Consider the following 23,731-nt stretch of genomic DNA (forward strand, 5'->3'; position numbering starts at 1 on the left):
GACCGAAGTAGGGGGAGGGAGCCTTGAAATCACTTTAATTTTTGTTTGTCCACCTCTATACCATGCTTTGAAATTTTATGGCCAAGGACTATGCCCTCCTTAACCATGAAGTGACATTTCTCCCAATTAAGCACAAGATTGGTTTCTTCACAACGGGCCAACACTCTATCAAAAATTTTCAAACATTTATCAAACGAGTCACCCACAACACTGAAGTCGTCCATAGACACCTCCAAAATATCATCTATCATGTCAGTAAAAATGGCCATCATACACCGCTGGAATGTAATCGGTGCATTACACAACCCAAAAGGCATCCTAGAAAAGGCAAATGTACCATATGGACAAATGAAGGTGGTCTTCTCCTAATTTTCTGGAGTAATCAAGACTTGGTTGTACCTAGAGTACCCATCCAAGAAGCAGTAGAAGACACACCCAGCAAGTCTGTCTAACATCTGATCAAGAAAAGGCAATAGAAAATGATCCTTGCGGGTCACTTTATTCAACTTGTGGTAATCCATGCACACCCTCCACCCGGTGACAGTCTTGGTAGGAATCAACTCATTCTATGCATTGGTAACCACGGTCATACCACCCTTCTTCAGCACACATTGCACCGGCAAAGTCCAAGAGCTATCAGAGATAGGATACACAACCTCGGTATCCAACCACTTGATCACCTCCTTTTTCACAACTTCTTGCATTGCCTCGTTCAACCTCCTTTGATGTTCCAATGAGGGCTTTGCATCATCTTTAAGAATAATCTTATGCATACAAAAGGCGGGGCTTATCCCCCAAATATCAGCTCAGGTCCTTCCAATTGCCTTCTTCCGCTTTTGGAGCACCGCCAATGTGGCATCAACCTGCATGTTAGTAAGATAAGAGGAAAGAATAACTGGCAAAGTTGAACTAGGGCCTAAGAATTCATACCTGAGATGTGGAGGCAATGGCTTCAACTCCAACACCGGAGGTTTATCAATTGAAGGCTTTGTTGGTGGAGTCTTCCTATTCTCAAGATCCAAAGAGAATTTTCTAGGCTCATAAGAGTAAGAGCCCATTCCATGTAGAGCATTGACACACTCCACTCGGCCTTCATCCTCATTTATATCAAGATTCAACAATACTGCCTCTAGAGGGTCCTCCACATTGATCATTGCACTAGTATCATCAACTATTACTGCCGTGACAAGATCCACAAAAGAGCACACTTCAGAGCTGTTGGGCTACTTTATTGACTTGCACACATGAAAGACCACTTTCTCATTACCCACCCGGAAGGTGAGTTCCCCTGCTTCCACATCAACTAAGGCCTTCCCAGTTGCAAGAAAAGGTGTTCCTAATATGATTGGAACCTCATAATCAACCTCACAATCCAAAATCACAAATTAGTCGGCAAGATAAATTTGTCCACCCGGACAAGAACATCATCAATTATACCCAATGGTCTTTTCATTGTTCTATCTGCCATTTACAATCTCATGAAAGTTGGCCTCGGTTGCCTAATACCCAAAATCTTGAAAACTGAGTAGGGCATCAAGTTGATACTTGCCCCCAAATCACATAGAGCTTTTACAAAACATTTGTTTGCTTGCTTCCCTAACACGTATCCACAAAACCCTTGAGATATTTATATGCATTTTGATGGGAAACACCCGTGAAACACCCTCGCTGCTCCAACAAAGTTAGCATCACATTTGTAATTTGGAAATTGCCCGCCCGGATCTGGGGTGGGACAATTGCACTAGCATATCCTTCATTTGGAAGCACCCGAGGAGCCACTCTTGGAGGTGGCGGGGGAGGTTTGGAACATTGTCATTGGCCTGGCGGCCTCTTCTTTGAGCTTGAGGTACTATAGGAACCTCATCCTCATTATTTTCATCTACCTCCGACCCCGGTGGAAGGTCTCCAAGATGTGCGTTGTTTGCCGCCATTTTGTACCTGAGTTTACGACACACACAAATTAGTAACACAGAAGGAAAGAAAAACAATACACAAATCTATTTAGATAGATAGCCAAAACCGATAGCTCCCCGTAAACGACGCCAAAAAGTGATCGGTGCCACCCTACACCACTACAAATTTGCAAGAGCGGTCGAAGCAGCTTTTACCCGAGATGGTCGGGATCGAATCCACAAGGAGCTAGAATTGGGATTTGGATTCCTATCTAAACTAGCAGTGCGTAGTGCTCTTAATTACACTTCCAATCATAATTGTTCGTTTGTTACTTCTAATTTTATGCTAATAAAATGCTAAATTAAACTAAGAGTAAATGCTTGTAAGGTTTTGTAAATGGTTAACGAGGCACTAGGGAAGTGACTTTCTCCTAGGTGAATGCTTGATGGGATCTAAAGTCTAAAGCAAAGATGTTATGTTGGGGATTGCGATATAGCCAATGCACGAAACTACTTACTCGATACCTCTCGGTAGCTTGAGTGACTTTGCCCTAATTGACTTTCTCAAGACCAATTGGGTGTCAAAATTGTGCAAGCAATATAGGCTCAAGCCGGGTATTACTATCTCTAGGTTTAACCCTTTAATTTGGGCTATTAATCTCTTGATTACACCCTAATTCCTTGTTGGACTGATTTTTCTAGACTCAAGCTCTCTTTCTCAAGAAGAACCCAAGTCAAATAGGCATAAATTAGTATTTGCAACCACTAATTCAACATGAAAAACACAAATCAGTCAAAATATCAAACACACATAAATATCTAAGCCTTAAATCAAAAGACCCATCAAATACCTACACTAGGGTTGAGCCACAACCCTAGTTAATGGGTCTAGCTACTCATAATAATGGAAGAAAGCAGAGAAATAGAAGAAGAATAACCCATGTATTAAGATTACAAACTAAGAAATTGAAGATTTAGTGTTAAACTAGCTACAAATTACTCAAAATGGAACAAAATCGCCGTTCACGTACTCTGGATAATAACAGATTACAATAGATACCCTAAAAATGTGAAAAGAAAGTATTTATACTAGGCCAAATTTTCTGGATAAAATACCCCTGACAAAGGTACTGCGGTCCGCATAAAATGCATCGCGGACCACAATGAGGCTTTTTGGCTTGACTTGTCATTCTCTGAATCTGGCCACCGGGGGGCGCATAAAATGCACCGCGGACGCGGTGGCTTCACTGCGGTCTACAAAAAATACTCCACGGACCGCGATGGCTTCAATCATCCAAACTCCCAACTCTCTGAATCCCCTCTCCACAGACCGCATAAAATAGATTGCGGCCGCGAGCCACGGACAGTACTTCTTGAAGCTCCAAAAGTGCACCTCTCTGAACTTTCCACCGCGGACCGCACTAAATGGTCTGTGACCGCGGTGGGTCTGTTGCAGCTGTAGTTGATTTTATGTTGCAGCAGTGCCTTGACTTGTTCTTGGTACTTGTGCATGTTTCACTCCTTTTTGAGCTAGTTTTGACTATTTGTTACTTTTTTGACCAAACCCTGCAAACAAGTATAATATATAAGCCTTTGGGACTATTTGTACATTTTTAATCAAAACTCAAATAAAAAGGAGTGTAAAATAAACTAGAATTCCTAGTTATCAGCTAGCAGGACTACTTTGGGTCTCCTGAATGAAGTATCAGCAACCGACCTCTCGGTCAGCCACTACCAGCTCCGAAATCTGCACACAAAGTGCAGACTGCAGTATCAGTACAACCGACCCCATGTCCTAGTAAGTGCCGAGCCTAACCTTGACGAGGTAGTGACGAGGATACGGTGGGGCATATACAATATAACTTGCAACAACATATAATAAAGCCAAAAGGAAATATGAAACGAAATGGAACAGTAAATTGTAGCAAATAAATACGGAACCCAAACAATTTTCCAGTACTCAGCTATAACCAATCCTTAAGAGAGTTTTCAATACTACGAAATAAAATCACAACAGAGTAACATCCCGATCCACCCATATAACAAGTAACAATATGAACATTCACCCCTATTACTCCTTGTTGCGGCATGCAACCTGATCCCACCAGTCCACCTTTATTACTCCTCAATATATCACCCTTATTCCTCCTATTGTGGCTTGCAACCCAATCCCACTTGTCAACCCTTATTACTCCTCAATATATCACCCTTATTCCTCCTGTTGCGGCGTACAACCCGATCCCACCATATCAGTACCAATTACAAAATAAAAACAAGTATTTCACAACTTAGCTCAAAACCCTCCACAACATTTATACCTCAAACCAAAACAACGGGAAATCTATACAATTATGAAACTTCATCAGTTAATACTACACGGCGAGATCAACTAAAGTGTACCATGGAGCACCACTAAATCAACTTAAACCAACAGTGTAATATAATGAAACTACGGAATAATTAATACCTTCAATAGAGAAAAACAACATTTAACAAGAAGCAATTAGACATGAAGCATCAATAAGCAAGTAGTAGTTAAGATAGGAAAATAATATCTAGGAACGGGGAAGGGAACAGGCTAAATAGATAATTTGGTGCATAGGTACCCGTCACCGTACCTATACGCCACACACATGGAATTTCACATAGCAATTAAGTCGGGGATACATAATCCCTCGAGTCAAGGTTAGACCAAACACTTATCTCAATCTAACGAGCAATTCAAAGCTCAATTACTGCTTTACCTCTCGATTCCACCTCCAATCCGCTTGTATCTAGTCATAATTAACTTAATAACATCAATTATTGCTAAAGAAATCAATTCTAATGCATAATTATAGGTTTTTCAATATTTTTCCCAAAAAGTCAAAAAGCGACCCCAGACTCGCTTGGTTAAAACCCAAAATTCGGACCAAAACCTAGATACCCATTCACCCTTGAGCCCGGATATACAATTGGTTTTGGAATCCGACCTCAATTTCAGGTCTAAATCCCCAAATTTTGAAATTCCTAAGTTCTACCCAAAAATCCCCAATTCCACTGTGAAAACCCTTAGAATCTAGGATGAAATCTTGTAAAAACATGTAAAAGATTGAAAGAAATGAGTTAAGAATTATTTACCAATGATTTAGGGAAGAACTAGCCTTTGGAAAATCGCATCTTGAAGTTTAGGTTTTGAAAAATGAGAGTATGAATGAAAAATCCCGTCGAAGACCCTTTTACTGAGCTGGAGATGTCCCAATTGCGATCTGAGCTTCGCAATTGCAAAGCTTGCAAATGTGAAGCAATTCACAATCCTACTGCCATGGTAATTGTGAGGAAAGTATCGCATTTGCGATCTGTGACCCCTCGCAAATGCGAGTAAATGTTCGCATTTGCGAACATGCCCTTCCCCCGACCCCCTTCGCAATTGCGAATGTTTCTTCGCATTTGTGAACTCTGCTGGCCCAGGCTTTCTTAGCAATTGCGATAAATACCTCGCAATTTCTATGCCTGCTTGGTTCGCATTTGCAAAACCTGATCTTGCAATTGCGAGATCAGATGCTTGCTACAGACACCAGTTACACCAATAAATTTCTAAGTTCCAAAATCACTCTGTAGTCTATCCAAAACTCACCCAAGCCCTCGGGGCTCCAAACCAAACATGCACAAAAGTCTTAAAACATCATATGAACTTGCTCATGCGATCAAATTGCTAAAATAACACCTAGAACTATAAATTTAGCACCTATAAATTTGGTCATCATAATTTTTATGCATTACCGCATCTATATGTTTTTAACGAATTCCAACCATACTGTAATGATCTGCCATGTCATCATGCCACATAGGTGCCATTTGACATATATTAATGTCATGTGAGAGCTTACATAAGAAGAAGTCTATCATTTGTGAGAAGATTGTAGAGAAGTATGGACATTTCCTTAGGAAGAACCTAGATCCTTATGGATTTGCTAGGAAAGTCCTTGGAATCTTCTAGGCTTGTAGAGAATTCTAGAGAAAGCCCTTATCTTGTAAATATCAAGGAATTGTGTAATAATTAATATTTACACTCTAACCCCTAGGAGACTAGTATATAAAGGGGGCTATTCATTTATAATTCACAAAGCAAACAATTCATGTTCTCTCTAATACAAAGCTTCCTTTAGTAATTCTCTTGTGTTCTTTCTAGCATTCCCTTATCTATCTTAAGTGTAGTAAGACTAACTTGGCATAGCAAGAACGTGAGCAAGTTGTGCAAGATCATGAGCGAGTTGTAAAGTGCCACACGTGTACTTAGTTAATTACTAAGGACATGACAACATGGTATCAGAGCGAAGGTTTCAACTAAGGGAATGGCGAACGACGGAGAAATTAATGCTGCCAACACCCAAGCCAACATCATCCAGGATGCTGCTGGCAAGAGCGGCCGTAGCAAAAAGAGGAATGCCACCAACAAGAGCGAGGAGGTGCTACCTGAGGTTGTGTCAAACGATGGGCTTACATCCCAAGAACTATCTTCCATTGAGGCGAGCGAGGATGAAGTGGAGGTCCTTCTAGAGGACGTCTCGCTCGACAAAGAATGGGTGATGAAGATGAACGCGGGTATGGACGTCGTAGAGATCTTTGGTCAATGCTTGGGGAAGGTGGAAGTCACCCTTAGCGTTCTTAAGGGGCACACTCTTGAATAGATTGAGAGTATCCGAAATGACTTGGAGGGACGTACACAGACTGAGATGGAACTAAGTCAAACCATCACTGACTTAGAGTGCAGACTCATGGAGGCTTTGAGTACTATCGATGCTATGAAAGCAAATATAGAGTCACTCGAGGAGCATGTCAATGCTGGCATGACCGAGGCAGCCAGCAATGTTGTGGTGACGAGGGAGGCCAAGATCGAAGCTCCCAAACCCCCGGTGTTCAAAGGTGTTCGTGATGCACAAGAAGTGGAAAACTTCCTTTGGCACTTGGAGAACTACTTCAGGAAAGACAAAGTGAGGGACGACGAGGCCAAGATCAAAACTACGGTATTGTACTTCTTAGAGACAGCCATGCTATGGTGGATAAGGAAGATGGCCGACGTGGATAAAGGTCTATGTACTATTAGCACATGGGATCAGTTCAAAGCGGAGTTCAAGCGACAGTTCTTTCCAAACAATGTCTTGTACGAGAAAAGGCGCAAGCTTAAGGAATTGAAGCAAACAGGGAGCATATGTAACTATGTCAAGGAGTTCACTACCCTTATGCTTCAAATCTCCGACCTGACCAATGATGACTTATTGTTCCACCTCACGGGCGAGTTGCAAAATTGGGCTAAGAAGGAGTTACAATGCTGACAAGTCACTGATATAGACCAAGCCATAGTGGAGGCCGAATCATTGATGGATTTCACGCATGACAAGCACGACAAAGGCAATGGCAAGGAGTCAAAGGTTAACAATATCAAAGGTGGGGGAGACAGTGGCAAAGGCAAGGAGATATAACAACAATACTCCAAGACTCAAGATCCCAAAAATTTGAGTGGTTGTCAGGGCTATGCCGAGAAAAAGGCATAGGCCGAGAAGAAGTGATACTACATATGCGGAGGGCCGTACGGCTTCAGGAATTGTCCCGACCTCAAGAGCCTCAGTGCCATGGTCCGTGAACGGAAGGAACAGCCGCAAGGAGAGATTTCGGGAATCGCACAGTTGGATATGATTGGATTATGTGGTGTTGTCACAAAGCAAGCTATCCAACCTACCAAGAATGGAAATCGGTACGTGGATCTCACCATCAACAACAAGCCTGCTCGTGCAATGGTGGACACTGGAGCAACTCATAATTTCATGACTGAGGCCGCCGCAAAGAGACTAGAATTGAAGCTTTCTCCAACCAACTCTCGCGTCAAGACCGTAAATGCCGAGGTACAAAATGCTCGTGGGGTAGCTAATGGAGTTGGTGTTAAATTGGGAACTTGGAAAGGTATGACAAACTTTACCGTAACCGCTATGAATATATTTGACATCATACTAGGGCAAGAGTTCTTTAGACATTGTCATACTTTGATAGACCCCTACCTCCAACGTCTCTTGGTTATGGAGAGAGAAGGATCTTGCATGGTACCTACAGTGACTATGCCACACGGACAGATCCAAGCACGATTCTCAGCTATGCAGGTTGTCAAGGGGATCAAGAAGGGGGAGCCAACGCTCGTGGCAACCATTGCAAGTCTAGAGGAAGACAAGAATTTTCAAGATATAGTGTCGCCTTGCATAGAGAAGTTGCTTGAGGAAAACAAAGATGTCATGCCCGAGGAGTTGCCTAAGCATTTGCCGCCTAGGCGAGAGGTGGATCACAAGATTGAGTTGGAGCCAGGGGCTAAGCCACTCGCATTTGCCCCATATCGTATGGCACCGCTCGAGTTAGAGGAGCTCAAGAAACAATTGAAAGAGTTGCTAGATACTGGTCACATTCGCCCATCAAAGTCACCTTTCGGCACACCAGTGTTGTTCCAGAAGAAGAAGGATGGATCGCTGCACTTGTACATAGACTACTGAGCACTAAATAAGGTTACAGTGAAGAATAATTACCTGATCCCGCTCATTGCTGACTTGTTCGATAGACTTGGGCAAGCCAAGTACTTTACCAAGGTGGATCTTCGAAAGGGATACTACCAGGTTCACATTGCGGAAGGGGGGTGAGCCAAAGACATCATGTGTGACGAGATATGGAGACTTTGAGTGGTTGGTGATGCCCTTCGGCTTAACCAATGCACCGGCCACATTTTGCACCCTTATGAACAAGATTTTTCATCCCTACCTTGATCAGTTCATGGTAGTCTACCTAGATGACATAGTCATCTACAACAACACATTGTAGGAACACATGGAGCACTTAAGGAAGGTTTTCCAAGTCTTGCGGGAGAACGAGCTAACATCAAGAGGGAGAAATGTGAGTTTGCACAATCAAAGGTGCACTTCTTTGGCCATGTCATTAGCAATGGCCAGCTACGCATGGACGAGGCTAAGGTACGTGCTATCCAGGAGTGGGAGGCACCTACAAAGGTAACTAAGTTGAGATCCTTCCTTGGCCTTGTTAACTACTATCGTCGGTTCATCAGTGAATACTCAGCAAAGGACACACCATTGACTAAGTTGCTAAAGAAGAACAAGTCATAGGTTTGGATGGAGCATTGTCAAAAGGCGTTTGAATGCCTTAAGATAGCTATAATAGAAGAGCTAGTCTTGGCGTTACCTGACTTTGCCAAGACATTTGAGGTGCACACAGATGCCTCAGACTTCGCCATTGGAGGTGTCCTGATGCAGGATAAGCATCCCATAACATTTGAGAGCCGCAAGTTAAATGAGACAGAGAGGCGTTACACGGTGCAAGAGAAGGAAATGATTGCCATTGTGCATTGCCTTCGTACATTGAGACATTATCTGTTTGGGTCGAGGTTTGCGGTCAAGACTGATAATGTGGCTACTATCTACTTTCAAACACAGAAGAAGCTCACATCAAAGCAGGCTAGGTGGCAGGATTTCTTAGCCGAGTTTGATTATGCGTTGGAGTATAATGGGCAAAGGTAACGTTGTAGCCGATGCCTTGAGCCGGAAAGCCGAGCTTGCTGCAATCACTTTAGCAAGATAGGATATTCGAGAGGCTATAAAAGAAGGCATGCAGCATGATCCAACAGCCAAACAGCTTATCGAGTTAGCCAACAAAGGCAAGACGAGACAGTTTTGGATAGAAGACGAACTACTTACCATAGGTCGATGGGTACGTGCCTAAGTTTGGAGACATTAGACGGCGGATCATAAGGGAGAGTTATGACACAATGTGGGTTGGTCATCCAGGCCAACGTCGCACTAGGTCCTTGGTTGAGTTAGTTTACTATTGGCCATACATGCGAGATGACATAGAGTGTTATGTGCAGACTTGTCTTGTCTGTCAACAGGACAAGGTTGAGCAACAACAACCTGGAGGACTTTTGGAGTGCCCCTACCAGTTGCAGAGCGTCCATGGGAGAGCGTGACTATGGACTTTATCACTTGCCTACCGAAGTTCGACGGTTATGGTACTATTATGGTGGTCGTGGATAGATTTTCCAAATATGCCACCTTTATGTCCGCCTCACCAGGTTGCACTGCCAAGGAAGCTGCCAAGTTATTCTTTAAGAATATGATGAAGTATTGGGGTATACCAAGGCATATTATCAATGATCGAGACCCTCGTTTTACTGGAAACTTTTGGAGAGATTTATTCGACATACTTGGCACGGAACTGCACTTTTCAACTAGTTTCCACCCACAGACAGATGGACAAACGGAACGGGTCAATGCCTTACTAGAATGCTACTTGAGGCATTATGTAAGCGCGCATCAGAAAGATTGGGCAAGGCTCTTGGACATCGCCCAATTCTCTTATAACTTGCAGCGGAGTGAGTCCATGGGGCGTATACCATTTGAGCTGACCACAGGCCAACAACCACAAACTCCACATTCATTACCAGCCGCGTTTGATGGAAAGAGTTTGGGGCCTTATCATATGGCCAAATGATAGGAGGAGCAGCTCAACACTGCTAAGTCCTACTTGGATAAGGCAGCTAAGAAGATGAAGAAGTTTGCGGACCGTAAGCGGCATCCCACAGACTATAGAGTTGGGGATATGTTCATGGTGAAGTTTAACCCAAGACAGTTCAAGGCACTACGGGGCATGCATCAGAATCTGATTCGCAAGTACGAGGGGCCATTTAAGATCGTCGCCAAGGTAGGCAAGATTTCATACAAGCTTGACATGCCATCGTATCTTAAGATCTACCCTGTCTTCCATGCCAACATGCTTAAGCCATATCATTAAGATAAGGATGATCCGAGTAGGGGCCAATCAAGTCGAGCGCCAATGACTATCACCGTCTCGCATGATCGGGAGATTAAGGCTATCATAAATTACCAGGCCAGGTGAAAACAAGGGCAAAAAGCCACTGCTATGTTCCTCGTCCATTGGAAAGGGCAATCATTGGAGGAGGCCACGTGGAAACGATATGAAGACTTGTGGCAATTCAAAGATAAGATCTGAGAGTTTATGCAGCAGCATTGCGCCGCGGTTGTCGCAATATTAGGTGGGGGAGAGTGTGATGATCCGCCATGTCATCATGCCACATAGGCGCCATTTGGCATATATTAATGCCATGTGGAAGCTTACATAATAAGAAGGCTAGCATTTGTGAGAAGATTCTAGATAAGTATGAACATTTCCTTAGGAAGAACCTAGATCCTTATGGATTTGCTAGGAAAGTCCTTGGAATCTTCTCGATTTATAGAGAATTCTAGAGAAAGCCCTTATCTTGTAAATATCAAGGACTTGTGTAATAATTAATATTTACACATTGGCCCCTATGAGACTAGTATATAAAGGGGGTCTTTCATTTGTAATTCACAAAGCAAGCAATTCAAGTTCTCTCTAATACAAAGCTTTTTTTAGTAATTCTCTTGTGTTCTTTCTAGCATTTCCTTAGCGATCTTGAGTGTAGTAAGACTGACTTGACATAGCAAGAACGTGAGCAAGTTGTGCAAGATCATAAGCGAGTTGTCAAGTGCCACACGTGTACTTAGTTAATTACTAAGGACGTGACAATACACATTGAAAAAGATCATTTTTTACCTAATTTTTTTTTGACTCCAAACTAGTCCAACTCGCCTTCATACTTCGTCAAATTTTCCATATTGCCGCATCTATATGTTTTCAACGAATCACAACAATACTCATTAAAAAAATCTTTTTTTGTCTATATTTTTTGAATGTTGTATATCATTGGTAATTTTTTTGCATATAGCTATTTTTGATAGCATAAATAAAATGACAAGTTGTTAAATAATGTTTTTTTTTGGTATATTTTCGTAAGATTCCCTATAATATACTTTAGCAACTTATACATAAACCGTTGCTTAAAAATTAGAAAAATAATAACTGCATCTAAAAAAGAAGCAGCAAGATTTGTAATATGTAATTTTCAATAAATAAAATTTTACTTCGAATGGAAAACTGTATTTATAAGCCTAAATGTAAGGTTTTATACTAAAGAGAATTTAAATTATTTTAAAATATTAGTAAAATCACAATTAATTTTAACTTTTTAATGGTATTTACTTTTTAAAGAAAGGTTGTAGGAGTACTAATTACCCAATAAAAAAATTAAAAAAATTGTACTTGCACTCTAGCTTACGTGGCAAGATCCTGACCCTCTATAAATCCCTAGTGGACTGCAGAAACGATCAAATGGTGCCTGGCGGGAACTCGGAGAGCTCAAGGATCAATATGGCGGGAATCCTCCGCCTTTATAAATGCCTCATTTGTTAAATAGATTCAAAATTGTCTTTATTTTAATTTTTCAATCGCGTTTACTTGCACAAGTAGTGTAAGCATCTCTGAGGTTTGACGTATGGGAAAGGGGAAGAAGACGGCTAGGGTTCCGGTGGAGAATTCGGAAGAAGAAGACGTAGAAATGCAGGGAAATCAAGAGAACGTGAACGGTTCTTCGTCACATGAGAAGAGCCTTTATGAGGTACTTATATTTTTTTTTCTTTCTACGCTTACCTGATTTCAAGCATTTTGTTACATTTTGTAGGTGGATTTACCTTTTTATGTCAAGTAATTGCGGGTTTGTAGCTGAAAAAACAGAACTTTATACATCTTTCTAACTATATATAATTAGAGAAGGTCACCCGAAATAGTTTGATCAGAGGACATATGTCTGTTTATATGTGCTTGTAGCAGATGCTGAAATTTTCCTTAGTGTTTAAATTTGTGCATTTGTTTATGGTTTTGGTTTATATCCAGAGGTGGACCTAGGATTTAAGTGTAACGGGGGCATCAATTACGGGGGCGAAAAAATTTGGCGTGCAACTCTTTTAAAGAAAGAGAAAACACTCAGCATAAAGATTTCTTTACAAAATGCGTGCTATGGGAAGGGAAGGCGTTTGATTTTATTTCAAACATCTAATTTATAGTTTTTCTCAAATTTTAAAAGGAGTGATCAAAAAGGTGTTCGAATTTTTAAAATATTAAAAACTTACTCAAATAAAACCAAGATTAAGGGTATGTTTAGTAGTCAAAGATTTGAAAAAGAGTTTCAAACTCTCAGTCGTCGTCGAGTTGAAGTCGACATATGCCTGCGCAGTGACGGAGCCAGAATTTTTGTTAAGGGTGTCAAAATATATAAAAGTAAACATACTAGGAAATTAAGGGGAGTCAATACATAGTATATATATACATATAATTTTTTTTTTTTACCTACATACACAGTGTATTTTTTCCGCAAATGGGTGTCATTTGACACCCCTTCCTATAAGGTGGATCCGCCACTGTGCCTGCTACTTCGTCAAAGCAATTCTAAGGAGGTAGAAGGGTTTGTACTTTTTATTTGTGGAGATAGGAGCTGAGATTGAGGCATTTGATTTTGATGGAGGAGCTTTTTAAAGTAAAATTAGTTAAGTTGGCTATTAAGTACACGTCCTAATTCAACTATAATTGAATTCAGAAAAAATTAGACAAATATGTACAAGAAATAAACTATAATTACATTAAGAAAGATAAAATACGAAAAAACAAACTAGTTGAATACTAAGTATAAACTATGTTGAATTCAAGAAAGTAAGAAAGAGAAAAGAAAAGAAAACTAAACTTAGTTGCAGGAGCTAGGTTCGAACCAGATCAACAAGTGAGGGAAGGAATCTTGAGCAGCCAAGCTTAACCAGTGCTCCAGTCTGGGCTTTTGTGATTAAGGGGGTCTAATAAATTATTTACACAGTCCTAAATGTATATATACATATATATAAAACATATATACAGGGTTTTTGCCGAGGCTAACGGTTCCCCTGACCCCCCAACCCCAAAGTAGGTCCACCTTTGTTTATATATGCATTTCAATTTAATACTCTAGGATTTTGTTATATTGTTGGTTAATATAATGCAACGCTGAAGATTAGTACCAACCTGTGCTCTATATTTTGCCTGTAAGATCATTGAGTTTGTAGTTGTATTGGATGGGACCGGCTAATGAGTCACTTATGTGTTTTGTTGTGAAAAGCTTCAAATTTCTTATGGAGAGTAATGATGGTTATGAGATTTATTATGCAAGAAGAAATATCTATGAATACAAATTAGACTGGTCGATTCTAGGATAAACTTACTCTCTGAATATGTACATGCATGCATTTGTTGTATGTGCATGGATCCTGCCAAGTTGAGTTCTTCATAGCTGTACAAAGAATGTTGAACTGTCTGAAGCATGTGAAGTGCTGACTAATGAAGCCATAGCTCTGTGTAATGAATGAGCAGCGGCTAGTGACTTATTTTATTGTGTTTTGTGTACAAACTGCAAATTTAGGATATCTTGTTGGATATGGGGTGTATTAATTGCGATTGCTTTAAAGTATTGTCGAGAAGTAATACATATGTTGTTAATTTGATTGGAAAATTATAGGATAAGTTCCTGCTATATATGTGTAAATATTGGCATGTGTAGCTGTAGAAAGAGTGCTAAATTGTCTGAGGCATGGGATGTGCTTACTAATGAAGCCATAGAAATAAAATTTTCACGGGCCTATGGAATAATGGTTTGGAAGATCTTTCTGCAAACTAAGTGCATGCATTTCTTTTTGTGTTAAGTTACTGATCCTTTTGGTGTACTTATTCAAGGAAGAGCAGTAATACTAACAAGGCATCATCTTTGTAGATTCTTGGGGTCGAAAGAATAGCATCCCAGCAGGAAATAAAAAAGGCATATTACAAGTTGGCTCTGCGGCTCCATCCCGATAAGAATCCGGATGATGAGGTAAATGACTGTCCACATAATGATTAAGCATGGTTTACCTCACTTTGCTGTTTACGTTAGCCATCTGAAAGACGAGTAATCTTAATTTACTTTCTATAGGAAGCAAAAGAGAAATTTCAACAACTGCAAAAGGTGATAGCAATTCTAGGTGAGGAGGAGAAACGAGCACTTTATGATCAAACTGGCTGTGTTGATGATGATGTGAGTGGTATCACTGTGATTCCTTTTTTTTTTCCTGTGAGCCTTGCAAACTCTTATACTAATATTTAAGAAATTTTGAGCATCGTCAGTATATTGGAACTTTTAGTTATGTTTATTGCATATGATGGTGCAACACAGGAAAAGATTATTTCATTGTTAAGATAATGAGCCAAAATCTCATTACTGTAATGTAACAGATTCCGAAGGTGACTGTTGGGTTGGGATTGGCTGACCCGCTCTTTGCTAAGAGTAAAACTGAAATTTAACCTTCATACAATTTTGTCTAGAAACTAATATATCGAACCAAATTCTTTGTCATAACCTACTTTGGTTGAGGTGTAAAGAGGGGCAAGTGGAGGTGAATAAAAGGAGGTAATGCAGTGCTATTTGACATTTCTTTTCTAGGTAGTGAAAGAAATGGTAAGTGGAAGGGTGTGTGGCTCCTCCTGGTTAGGGAAGGAAAGGAGTAAGGAAATACCTTTAACTTCCTTTAAAGGTATACCAAAAGAAAAGAAAGAAAGAAAAGGTACACCAAACAACAAGGATAAGGATGACCATCTTCCCTTAGGGAAGTAAATCAACACTTCTCTATGTGCGTCAAATTTAATGTTCCAGTAGACACGCACGTATGGTGTCTTTTATGTTTACCCAGGTTGTATATTTTTTGGTTCTTGCAGACAAGTCTAACTGATGTCTGACTCTTCTTGATATAAAAAATTTACATATTGTGACTCTAAAAACTGTGGAGATCTCTAAACAACCTTATTTACGTGTATTAGAGAATAGAATGTTCTTTTTGGCTAAAGTGCTATCTGGGAGCAACTCACTTACACCTATCTGAAAAGTAAGGTTTTCATATTATCATCTGCCTACTAACAGGACCTGGCAGGAGATGTTGAAAACTTGAAGGAGTTTTTCCGAGCTATGCATCCAAAGGTAACAGTAAACGATTGCTCCACTCTATTAATTGAGTAGTAGACACTCTTAACATTGGAGGAACCTACACATGTTTTTTTGCAGATTACCGAGGCTGATATTGAAAAGTTTGAAGCAAATTATAGAGGATCTGAGTCGGAGAGGAAGGACTTGATTGATTTATACAAGAAGTATAAGGGTAAAATGAAGAGGTATCAGCAGAAAGCCGGAAATAGTGCGCTCTTTCCTGTTTAATGCTGTGATTTCTAGGTTGCCACCTAATTGTTGTTCTTCTGCAGGCTCTTTTGCTCCATGATTTGCTCTGATCCCAAATTAGATTCACACCGCTTCAAAGATATTCTGGATGAGGCTATATCAGCAGGTAGAGTTTGATTTCTGTCTGGATGACCTTTCTTTTGTCAAATTATTTTTTCTTGAAGCTGCCATCATATTAAGTATGTCATGGAGATCCAACTTATGTAGATAAAATAAATTTCAAGGATCAGTAAATATCAATTTGTCCTCTATGATGCCCTTACAATTAGGGAATAAAGATGTTGTTTGATAAATGTCGTGTGACTTTCAACACACTGCTTAACCATCTGTTTTGCTGCATAAATATTCCAATAATTTTTTCGTTTTAACAATAGTTTTTGTTGTGGTTGGCACAAAATCCTCCCTCCCTCATAGGAGTTCTCTTTCTTCTCTGGAAAGTCACACCTTATATTTTACTTTGATAGGGGAGATAAAGTCAACCAAAGCATATGAGAAATGGGAAAAGGAAGTGTCTGAAACAAAACCGCCTACAAGCCCATTGAGACGGAGGCAAAAGTGAGTCATCGTTTACATTGTGCATCATTAACTGAAAGTGCTATATCCTAACTAGAGAACTTGGAACATTGCAGATCAAAGAAAGAACCAGAGGATTTATATGCCATTATATCTCAGCGGCAAAATGAGCGGAGAGGCAAAATGAATTCTATGTTCTCATCTTTGGTTAGCAAATATGGCGGGGATCCATCTACGACAGAGCCAAGCGAGGAAGAATTTGAAGCTGCTCGCAGAAAACTGGAGAGTAGGAAGCAATCTAAGCGAAAGTAACTGTAATGTATTGCAACCTACACCATGCTGCACGAATTTGTTTATGCTGTTTTCTTGTGGCTGAGCACTATGTATTAGGTTGTGCATCTTTCTGCAAGGATTTTAAATGCTTTTTTTAAATTATATTTCTTGGTGTATATTGTGTGAAAGAGTGATATCGTGCATCCTTTTGTTTATTTTAACTACATCATGTCTTGAATTGTTATCTGTTAAAAACTGGTAATACAAACCTGAATTGCTTCTTGATTTGCTGGAGAAATTTATGACAGGAGGCGGTGTTTGTTACACTTTTGTTGGAGTTTTTTGGTTAACTAGCTTAAGGTACCGTATCAATGAATACATAGCTTTAAAGAATTAGATTAATATTATCCATCTGCTTTAATTTAGTTTTTACTGGATCAAAGTTTAAGAAAGTAAGAAAAGAAAACTTTTGAAACTTATAATCGTGTACATACCATAATATTTGAATGGCTATAAAAGTTTGTCATTAAAAGTAAAATAAAATATTCATGTTAAATTATTTTCAAATTTAGAAAAGTATTTTTTTAAATGAATTAAAAAAGAAATAGTGTTATTCTTTTTGGAACAAAATAGAGTATTAAATAATATAATTGAGCTCAAAACAGAAAAAATCTTGCACCACAAAAGTCCTTAGATGCTAAGAGTTTAGTTAACTGAAAAATAATTTTAGTTATGTGATGAATTTGAAAAATAATTAAATTTAACTTTTTCTGCGAATTAGTTAATTTAAAGATTTAATTATTTGTTCTCAACATTAAAGGTAACTTAATTTAAAGACTTGATTATTTTTTCTCAGCATTAAAGGTAATAACTTATTTTTTGTTATTAAAATTCTTAATATTAGCTCATCATAATTTTTTATACTTTTAATCGCAATTATAATTTTATCTACTAAGTATTCTATTTTCAAAGAATAAAATTTTTTACCTGACATTTTTCTTTTGAATCTTATTTTTATTCACTATTGCCAATCACTTTTTTGTTCTCTCTTTTGTATTCTTAAATATTTATATTTGTTCTAATTATTCAATGTATTTTTAAAATAATGTCTGATAAAACCAATGAATAAAAACTTTATTTTGAATGAGAAAATAATTTGTTTTACATGATTGTGTTAAGTATATTCAATTTATAACAAAGAAAATGTTGAACGTGAAATAGACTTTGTTCTAAAACCAACTATTTTCGTATGTTCTTTCTCATATTTTCTTACTCCATATTCCATAATATGTTCGTGTACTTTTTATTTCTTCCCCAGTTCCTAACTGTCACGATCCGGAATTCTCACCATCGGGACCGTGATGACCCCTAACATTTCACTTGCTAGGCAAGTCATCGTTAACAATCTACTCCTTTTAACAGTTTAAATGAGATATTAAAGAAGAACTGAGATAACTAAATAAATTTAAAGTAACAATGCGGAAGTTGAACTAGCCAAAAAATCTATTACAATTCAATGAACCTGGTGTCACGAGTGCACGAACTACTAGAGTAATACACATAAGGGTCTGAAATAAGTAACAAGTTGTTCAAATGAACGTACACAGCTAAATAAACAGAGGATGGGGACTTCAGGAGTTGCGGGCACTGAACAGTCGTACCTCAAGTCTCCGCGAATGTCCAATTCGAGCTCGCTAATAACCACCACTGGACTGTCTCCAAAATCTGCACAGTGTGCATAGTGCAGTATCAATACAACCGACCCCATGTACCGGTAAGTTCCGAGCCTAACTTCGACGAAGTAGTGACGAGGCTAAGGCGGGTCATCTATGCTAAAACCTGTACGCAGTCTATAATAATGACAGAATAATTGAAATACAGTACAGAATGAAACATCCAACAAGAAATGATAACCACAGCCTCGAAAATAAACTAGTGTCGTCCAAAATTACCAATCTCTACCAGCTCAAATAAAAAAAACGGAAAACAACGCAGCTCAAGAAATAGAAATATATGTTGTTGCGGCGCGCAACCCGATCCCACCAAACATCACATAATCCTCCCTTATTCCACCAACACAAATCAAATATATATATATATATATATATATATATATATATATATATATATATATATATATATATATATATATGTTGTGGCGCGCAACCCGATCCCACCATATATTAGTATCAATATCGTAATTTACCCTTATTTTACCATATCAATCCACCCTTATTCCACCTGTTGCGGCGTGCAACCCGATCTCACCGTATATACATGTTCACCGTTATTCCACCATATCAATCCTCTTTTATTACACCTACTGCGGTGTGCAGCCCGATCCTACCATATCAGTACCAAACATTCAATGTATACAGTCAATCAACAAGCTAAATCATATGACCTTTATGATAAATAAATACCAAACTGAACCAAAAAAAGGAACCTTGTTCAATATAGAATCTACACAAATAATACTACACATCGAGACCAAACCAGCAATTTACAGTTAAAAGGTACAAACAAGTCAAATTAAGCAAATAGCAGGGAATTAGGGGAAACTATATAAAGAGCTAACATGATTAACAAAAGAAAACATTGATTAACACGTAGCAACTAATCATGGAAAACATTTAGATCATGTAATAATTAAGATAAGAGGAAAAACAATTAAGGAAAAACGATAAAATCAGGGAAAAATAGATAATTCGGCAATGTATAAGCACTCGTCACCTTGCATATACACCGCTCACATGAAATTCATATAACACAAAGTCCGAGAGTTCTTAATTCCCTCAAGTCAAGGTTAGACACAACACTTACCTCGCTCCAAAGGCCACTCAAAGCTCAATCACAGCTTTGCCTTTCAAACATGCCTCCGAACCAATAATATCTAGCAAATTACCAACCAAACATTTCAAAATAAGCCTTAAGAATCACCTACAATCGATAAGAATTCAATTTAGGCCATTATTGAAAAAGTCAACAAAACTCAACACCCGGACCCGTTTGGTCCAAACCCGAAATTAAAAAAAAACGATTACTCATTCACCCCCGAGCCCGAATATGTAATTGGTTTTGGAATCCGACCTCAATTTGAGGTCTAAATCCCCAAATTTCGAAATTCCTAGTTTCTACACAAAAACCAATTCCACCACGAAAGTCTTAGATTCTAGGTTGAAATCTTGTAAAATAAGGTGAAAGATTGAAAGAAACTAGTTAAAAATTACTTACCTATGATTTGGGGAAGAAATGGTCTTTGAAAAATCGCCTAGAGGGTTTCTTGTTTTGAAAATTTTGAGAAATGAGCAAAAATCCCGTCTAAGTTAGGTTTTACACAGCTGCAAATATCGCATTTGCGACCTGAGTTTCGCAATTGCGAAGCTTGCAAATGCGAGAAAACCATCGCATTTGCGAGGTCTCTCACACTTCTTCTTCCTTCGCTAAAGAGAAGAAATGCTCGCAATTGTGAGCTGAGCTGATCGCAAATGCGATCAAATGATCGCAAATGCGAAGGTTGCCTTCCCCTATCCCCGTCGCAAATGCAAAACATTGTTTGCAATTGAGAAGCTGGCCTTCCCAGCCACTCTTCGCAAATGTGAACCCAACAGTGGTCAGAAATGCGATGCTTGACCTCACATTAGCGAGGTCTGAGGCCTGTAACAAAAATCTGATGCACCAGCAGTTTTCTAAGTCCTATTTTCACTCTGTAGCCTATCTGAAACTCACCCGAGCCCTCTGGACTCCAAACCAAACATGCACACAAGTCTTAACACATCATACGAACTTGCTCGCGCGATCAAATAGCCAAAATAACACCTAGAACTATGAATTTAGCACCAAATCAAATGAAATTCTCAAGAACACTTTGAAATTTCTATTTTCTCAACCGGACGTCCGAATCACGTCAAACCAATTCCGTTTTTCATCAAATTTCACAAGTCTTAAATATTATATTGAACTTGTTCCGGACTCCGGAACCAGAATATGCACCCGATACCAACAAGATCAAGCACCGATATTTTCTTAAAAACCAATAATTTTTCAGATTTTAATTTTTTACAAAAATTCATAACTCGGGTTAGGGACCTCCGAATCAGATTCCGGGCATACGCTCAGGTCTCATATTTCAATACGGACCCACCGGGACGGTCAATATATGAATTCGAGTCCGTTTACCAAAGTCAACTCAAATAAAGTTTTAATCAAAAAATTACCTATTTTTATCAACTTTCAACACAAAAGCTTTTCAGAAATACGATCGGAATGTGCACACAAATCGAGGTGGGATAAAATAAGGTTTTAAAGGTCTCAGAACACAAAATTTGATTTTAAATCATAAGATTACCTATCAGGTCATCACACTAACTAATTTCATCTATTTGTTGATTTCCTGCTAATTTAAATAAAGAAGGATTTAATAAATAAAGTAAGTTAATTCTAAAGTTATATAATACTAAAAAGATTAACGTGGAGGGGTTCAAATAAGGAAAGGACACAAGTAAGTTGAAATCTTGACAACTTTAAGGTCCTAAATTTTAGAACCGTTTACCTAATTCAAATAAAAGAAAGATTTAATATTTAAAATTTTAATTGCTTTTTAATAACTCCTAAAATTTAGGAAAAATTATAAATTTACAGTTTTGTCTGATGTGAATCTATTTCTAAAGGGTAAAAAAGACGGATAATATTTCGCTAAAATATTTTTAATATAGAGTAGAATAGATACAAATGTATTGCTTATTTTTGGAGATAAAAGAGCAAAAGTAAAGGGGCTTAAAGGAACAGAATTTTGTCTTTTTTGTTGGGCCATATGTTGAAACATTGAACTGTCTCTTGAGTCATTTGCTATTTCTTCGGAATAGTTTTTATTGACTACGACAATTTCAAATACTTTGAATTCTAATATTTTGATTTATTGTTAGTTTTTAATTTAGAAATTTACTTCAATAAATTAAGGAATCAACGTTTGAATTCAGAAAATCTTACTGTGGGACTAAAGAAGTATAGAATAAACAAAAAGAGACAAGGCTCTACGAAGTGTATAAGCACAAAGCACTAGCAAATTAAAAACTTTGAAATTGATCCAGAAATATCTACTTTATATAACTAACTAGAGAACTTGTCCGAGCTTCACGCAGTTATAATAAATATCATACAATATAAAATAAATATGTGATTCTTAGTTGAGTTACATGTTAAATACATGAATGTATTATATGCATTTGATTTATTCTTTTCACTAAATAGTAAAACATTTAACAAAAATAAAGTGAAAAGTAAAGAAACTAAAAATAAAAAAGAAAATCTTTCTATTTTTTGTATTGATCTTCTTTTTCTTTCCTCTTCAATTCCCTAATCTCTCTACTATTTTTTTCTCCTTTTCTCTTTATTGCTATCTTATACTGCCTCTACAAATTATTTTTCTTTTCTTTCCTTCTATTTCTTTTCCCTACAGTTGCTTTTTCAATTTGCCTCATTAAATTTAACATTTTGGTAATATATTATTCAAAACCTTTAAAAAGGGGGAAAATCTTAATTTTTTTTACTACCTCCAATTTAATTCTTGGGAGTTACTATATATACAAAACTTTAAATAAAAGAATTGAAAATAATTAAAATTGTTACACTACTAATTAGGCAAGAGAAAAATGCGAAAAAAGTGATGAAAAATAATTGGTCATTTTAGTTCTGGAGATGTGCCACGTTATATCTCTATAAGTTAGATACAAATCATATTCTTCACGCAATGACCTATAATCTATTAGTAAAATCCAGCAAAATATAAGAACTTTTATACCATATATTTTCTATTCTCCAAAACAAAACGAAAAACAAGTAAGAAAAATGCTTGTAACACCAGAGTCACCATTGTGACACTATGATCCATATACAACACACACAAAAATAAAACAACAAAAGTAACTTGAAAATAGAAGTTGCATAAAAACCACAAAACTAATGAAAATTCATAGAAAAGCTTGCCAAAATTAATCATGTATCATTAAAATAAAAGCTTGCCAAATTTCTTCATCACCAGCTCTTGGAACTTGATAGAAAGATATTTTTAGTATCATCATCATCTTGACCTTGGTTTACACTATATACATAAATATTGTCTGATATGTATAAGTGTAGATGCACAAGCATTTGCTGAAATATTTGGTTTTACTCTAATTTTAACATGTAATACAGAATACTGTTAAAATGAAAAAGAATTTGAAAACTCACCAGTTATATAGTTCAAATAAAACCAGAGACCACAATATATAGTTAGATTGGAAATTGGATGGTCAAGCAGAGAATTGAAAAGATCAAAATATAGATAACAAATTAAATACTATTTAATACTAATAATTGTATAATTACTTCTAATAACGATTGGAAAAATGAAATGAAGAGCCTTCATTGGATTTGTGAAGAAAAATAAGAAGAGTGAGCATAAACCGTTTCTCATTAGAATGCTAATACTCACTCAGCAGCTTTATTTTACACATTTTCTTCTTTAAGTCATTAAAGCTGCTTATTTTGTTTAATTAAATTGAATCTCTTCCTCTCCCTTATTTAATATTCATAATTAATGTATATAATAAAAGATGTAATTCAATTCCAAAATTTCCTCCTCTTCCGTTATTTAAACTCATAACAGTAATTATGTAGGAAAAGCATTTTAATAATGAAAATTGTACTAAAATTAGGATGAAAGTCCAAAAAAACAAGAAAAAAGATAAATAAGAATGTTGGCTTTAGAGGACTGCCACGTCATCTTGCCAATTCCCACCTTTATATTTATATATAGATATAGATTAGGTTTAAACATCAAGATGACGCTTCAATTGAGTTGAAAGATTAAAGAATTCAAAATTCT

The 23,731-nt window shown here is 37.7% G+C and overlaps 3 protein-coding genes across 3 annotated transcripts; all 3 read left to right on the plus strand.

Annotated features, from left to right (window-relative positions):
• The first annotated feature begins 6,607 nt into the window (after window positions 1-6,607).
• On the plus strand, window positions 6,608-7,207 carry LOC138883296 (uncharacterized). The gene has a single exon (XM_070163977.1). It carries the CDS (start codon window positions 6,608-6,610, stop codon window positions 7,205-7,207), a length of 600 nt encoding a protein of 199 aa, XP_070020078.1.
• A 297-nt stretch (window positions 7,208-7,504) lies between these two features.
• On the plus strand, window positions 7,505-8,407 carry LOC138883297 (uncharacterized). The gene has a single exon (XM_070163978.1). The coding sequence runs from the start codon at window positions 7,505-7,507 to the stop codon at window positions 8,405-8,407; it is 903 nt and encodes a 300-aa protein (XP_070020079.1).
• A 3,798-nt stretch (window positions 8,408-12,205) lies between these two features.
• On the plus strand, window positions 12,206-17,051 carry LOC104218578 (chaperone protein dnaJ 6-like). Its single transcript, XM_009769102.2, has 8 exons — window positions 12,206-12,414; window positions 14,587-14,685; window positions 14,785-14,886; window positions 15,766-15,822; window positions 15,907-16,013; window positions 16,101-16,183; window positions 16,542-16,632; window positions 16,707-17,051. Exons 1-8 carry the CDS (start codon window positions 12,292-12,294, stop codon window positions 16,900-16,902), a joined length of 858 nt encoding a protein of 285 aa, XP_009767404.1. The 5' UTR covers window positions 12,206-12,291; the 3' UTR covers window positions 16,903-17,051.
• The last annotated feature ends 6,680 nt before the right edge of the window (window positions 17,052-23,731 follow it).

The sequence above is a fragment of the Nicotiana sylvestris genome, chromosome 12 (genome assembly GCF_000393655.2).
Source record: "Nicotiana sylvestris chromosome 12, ASM39365v2, whole genome shotgun sequence".
Classification (NCBI taxonomy): Eukaryota; Viridiplantae; Streptophyta; class Magnoliopsida; order Solanales; family Solanaceae; genus Nicotiana; species Nicotiana sylvestris.

Excerpts from the sequence above, each read along its gene's own strand:
- LOC138883296 (XM_070163977.1), top strand. The coding sequence starts at position 6,608 with ATGGAACTAAGTCAAACCATCACTGACTTAGAGTGCAGACTCATGGAG.
- LOC138883297 (XM_070163978.1), top strand. The coding sequence starts at position 7,505 with ATGGTCCGTGAACGGAAGGAACAGCCGCAAGGAGAGATTTCGGGAATC.
- LOC104218578 (XM_009769102.2), top strand. The coding sequence starts at position 12,292 with ATGGGAAAGGGGAAGAAGACGGCTAGGGTTCCGGTGGAGAATTCGGAA. Across the intron at positions 12,415-14,586 it reads ATGAGAAGAGCCTTTATGAG|ATTCTTGGGGTCGAAAGAAT; the intron begins GTACTTATATTT and ends TCATCTTTGTAG. Across the intron at positions 16,014-16,100 it reads TATAAGGGTAAAATGAAGAG|GCTCTTTTGCTCCATGATTT; the intron begins GTATCAGCAGAA and ends GTTCTTCTGCAG.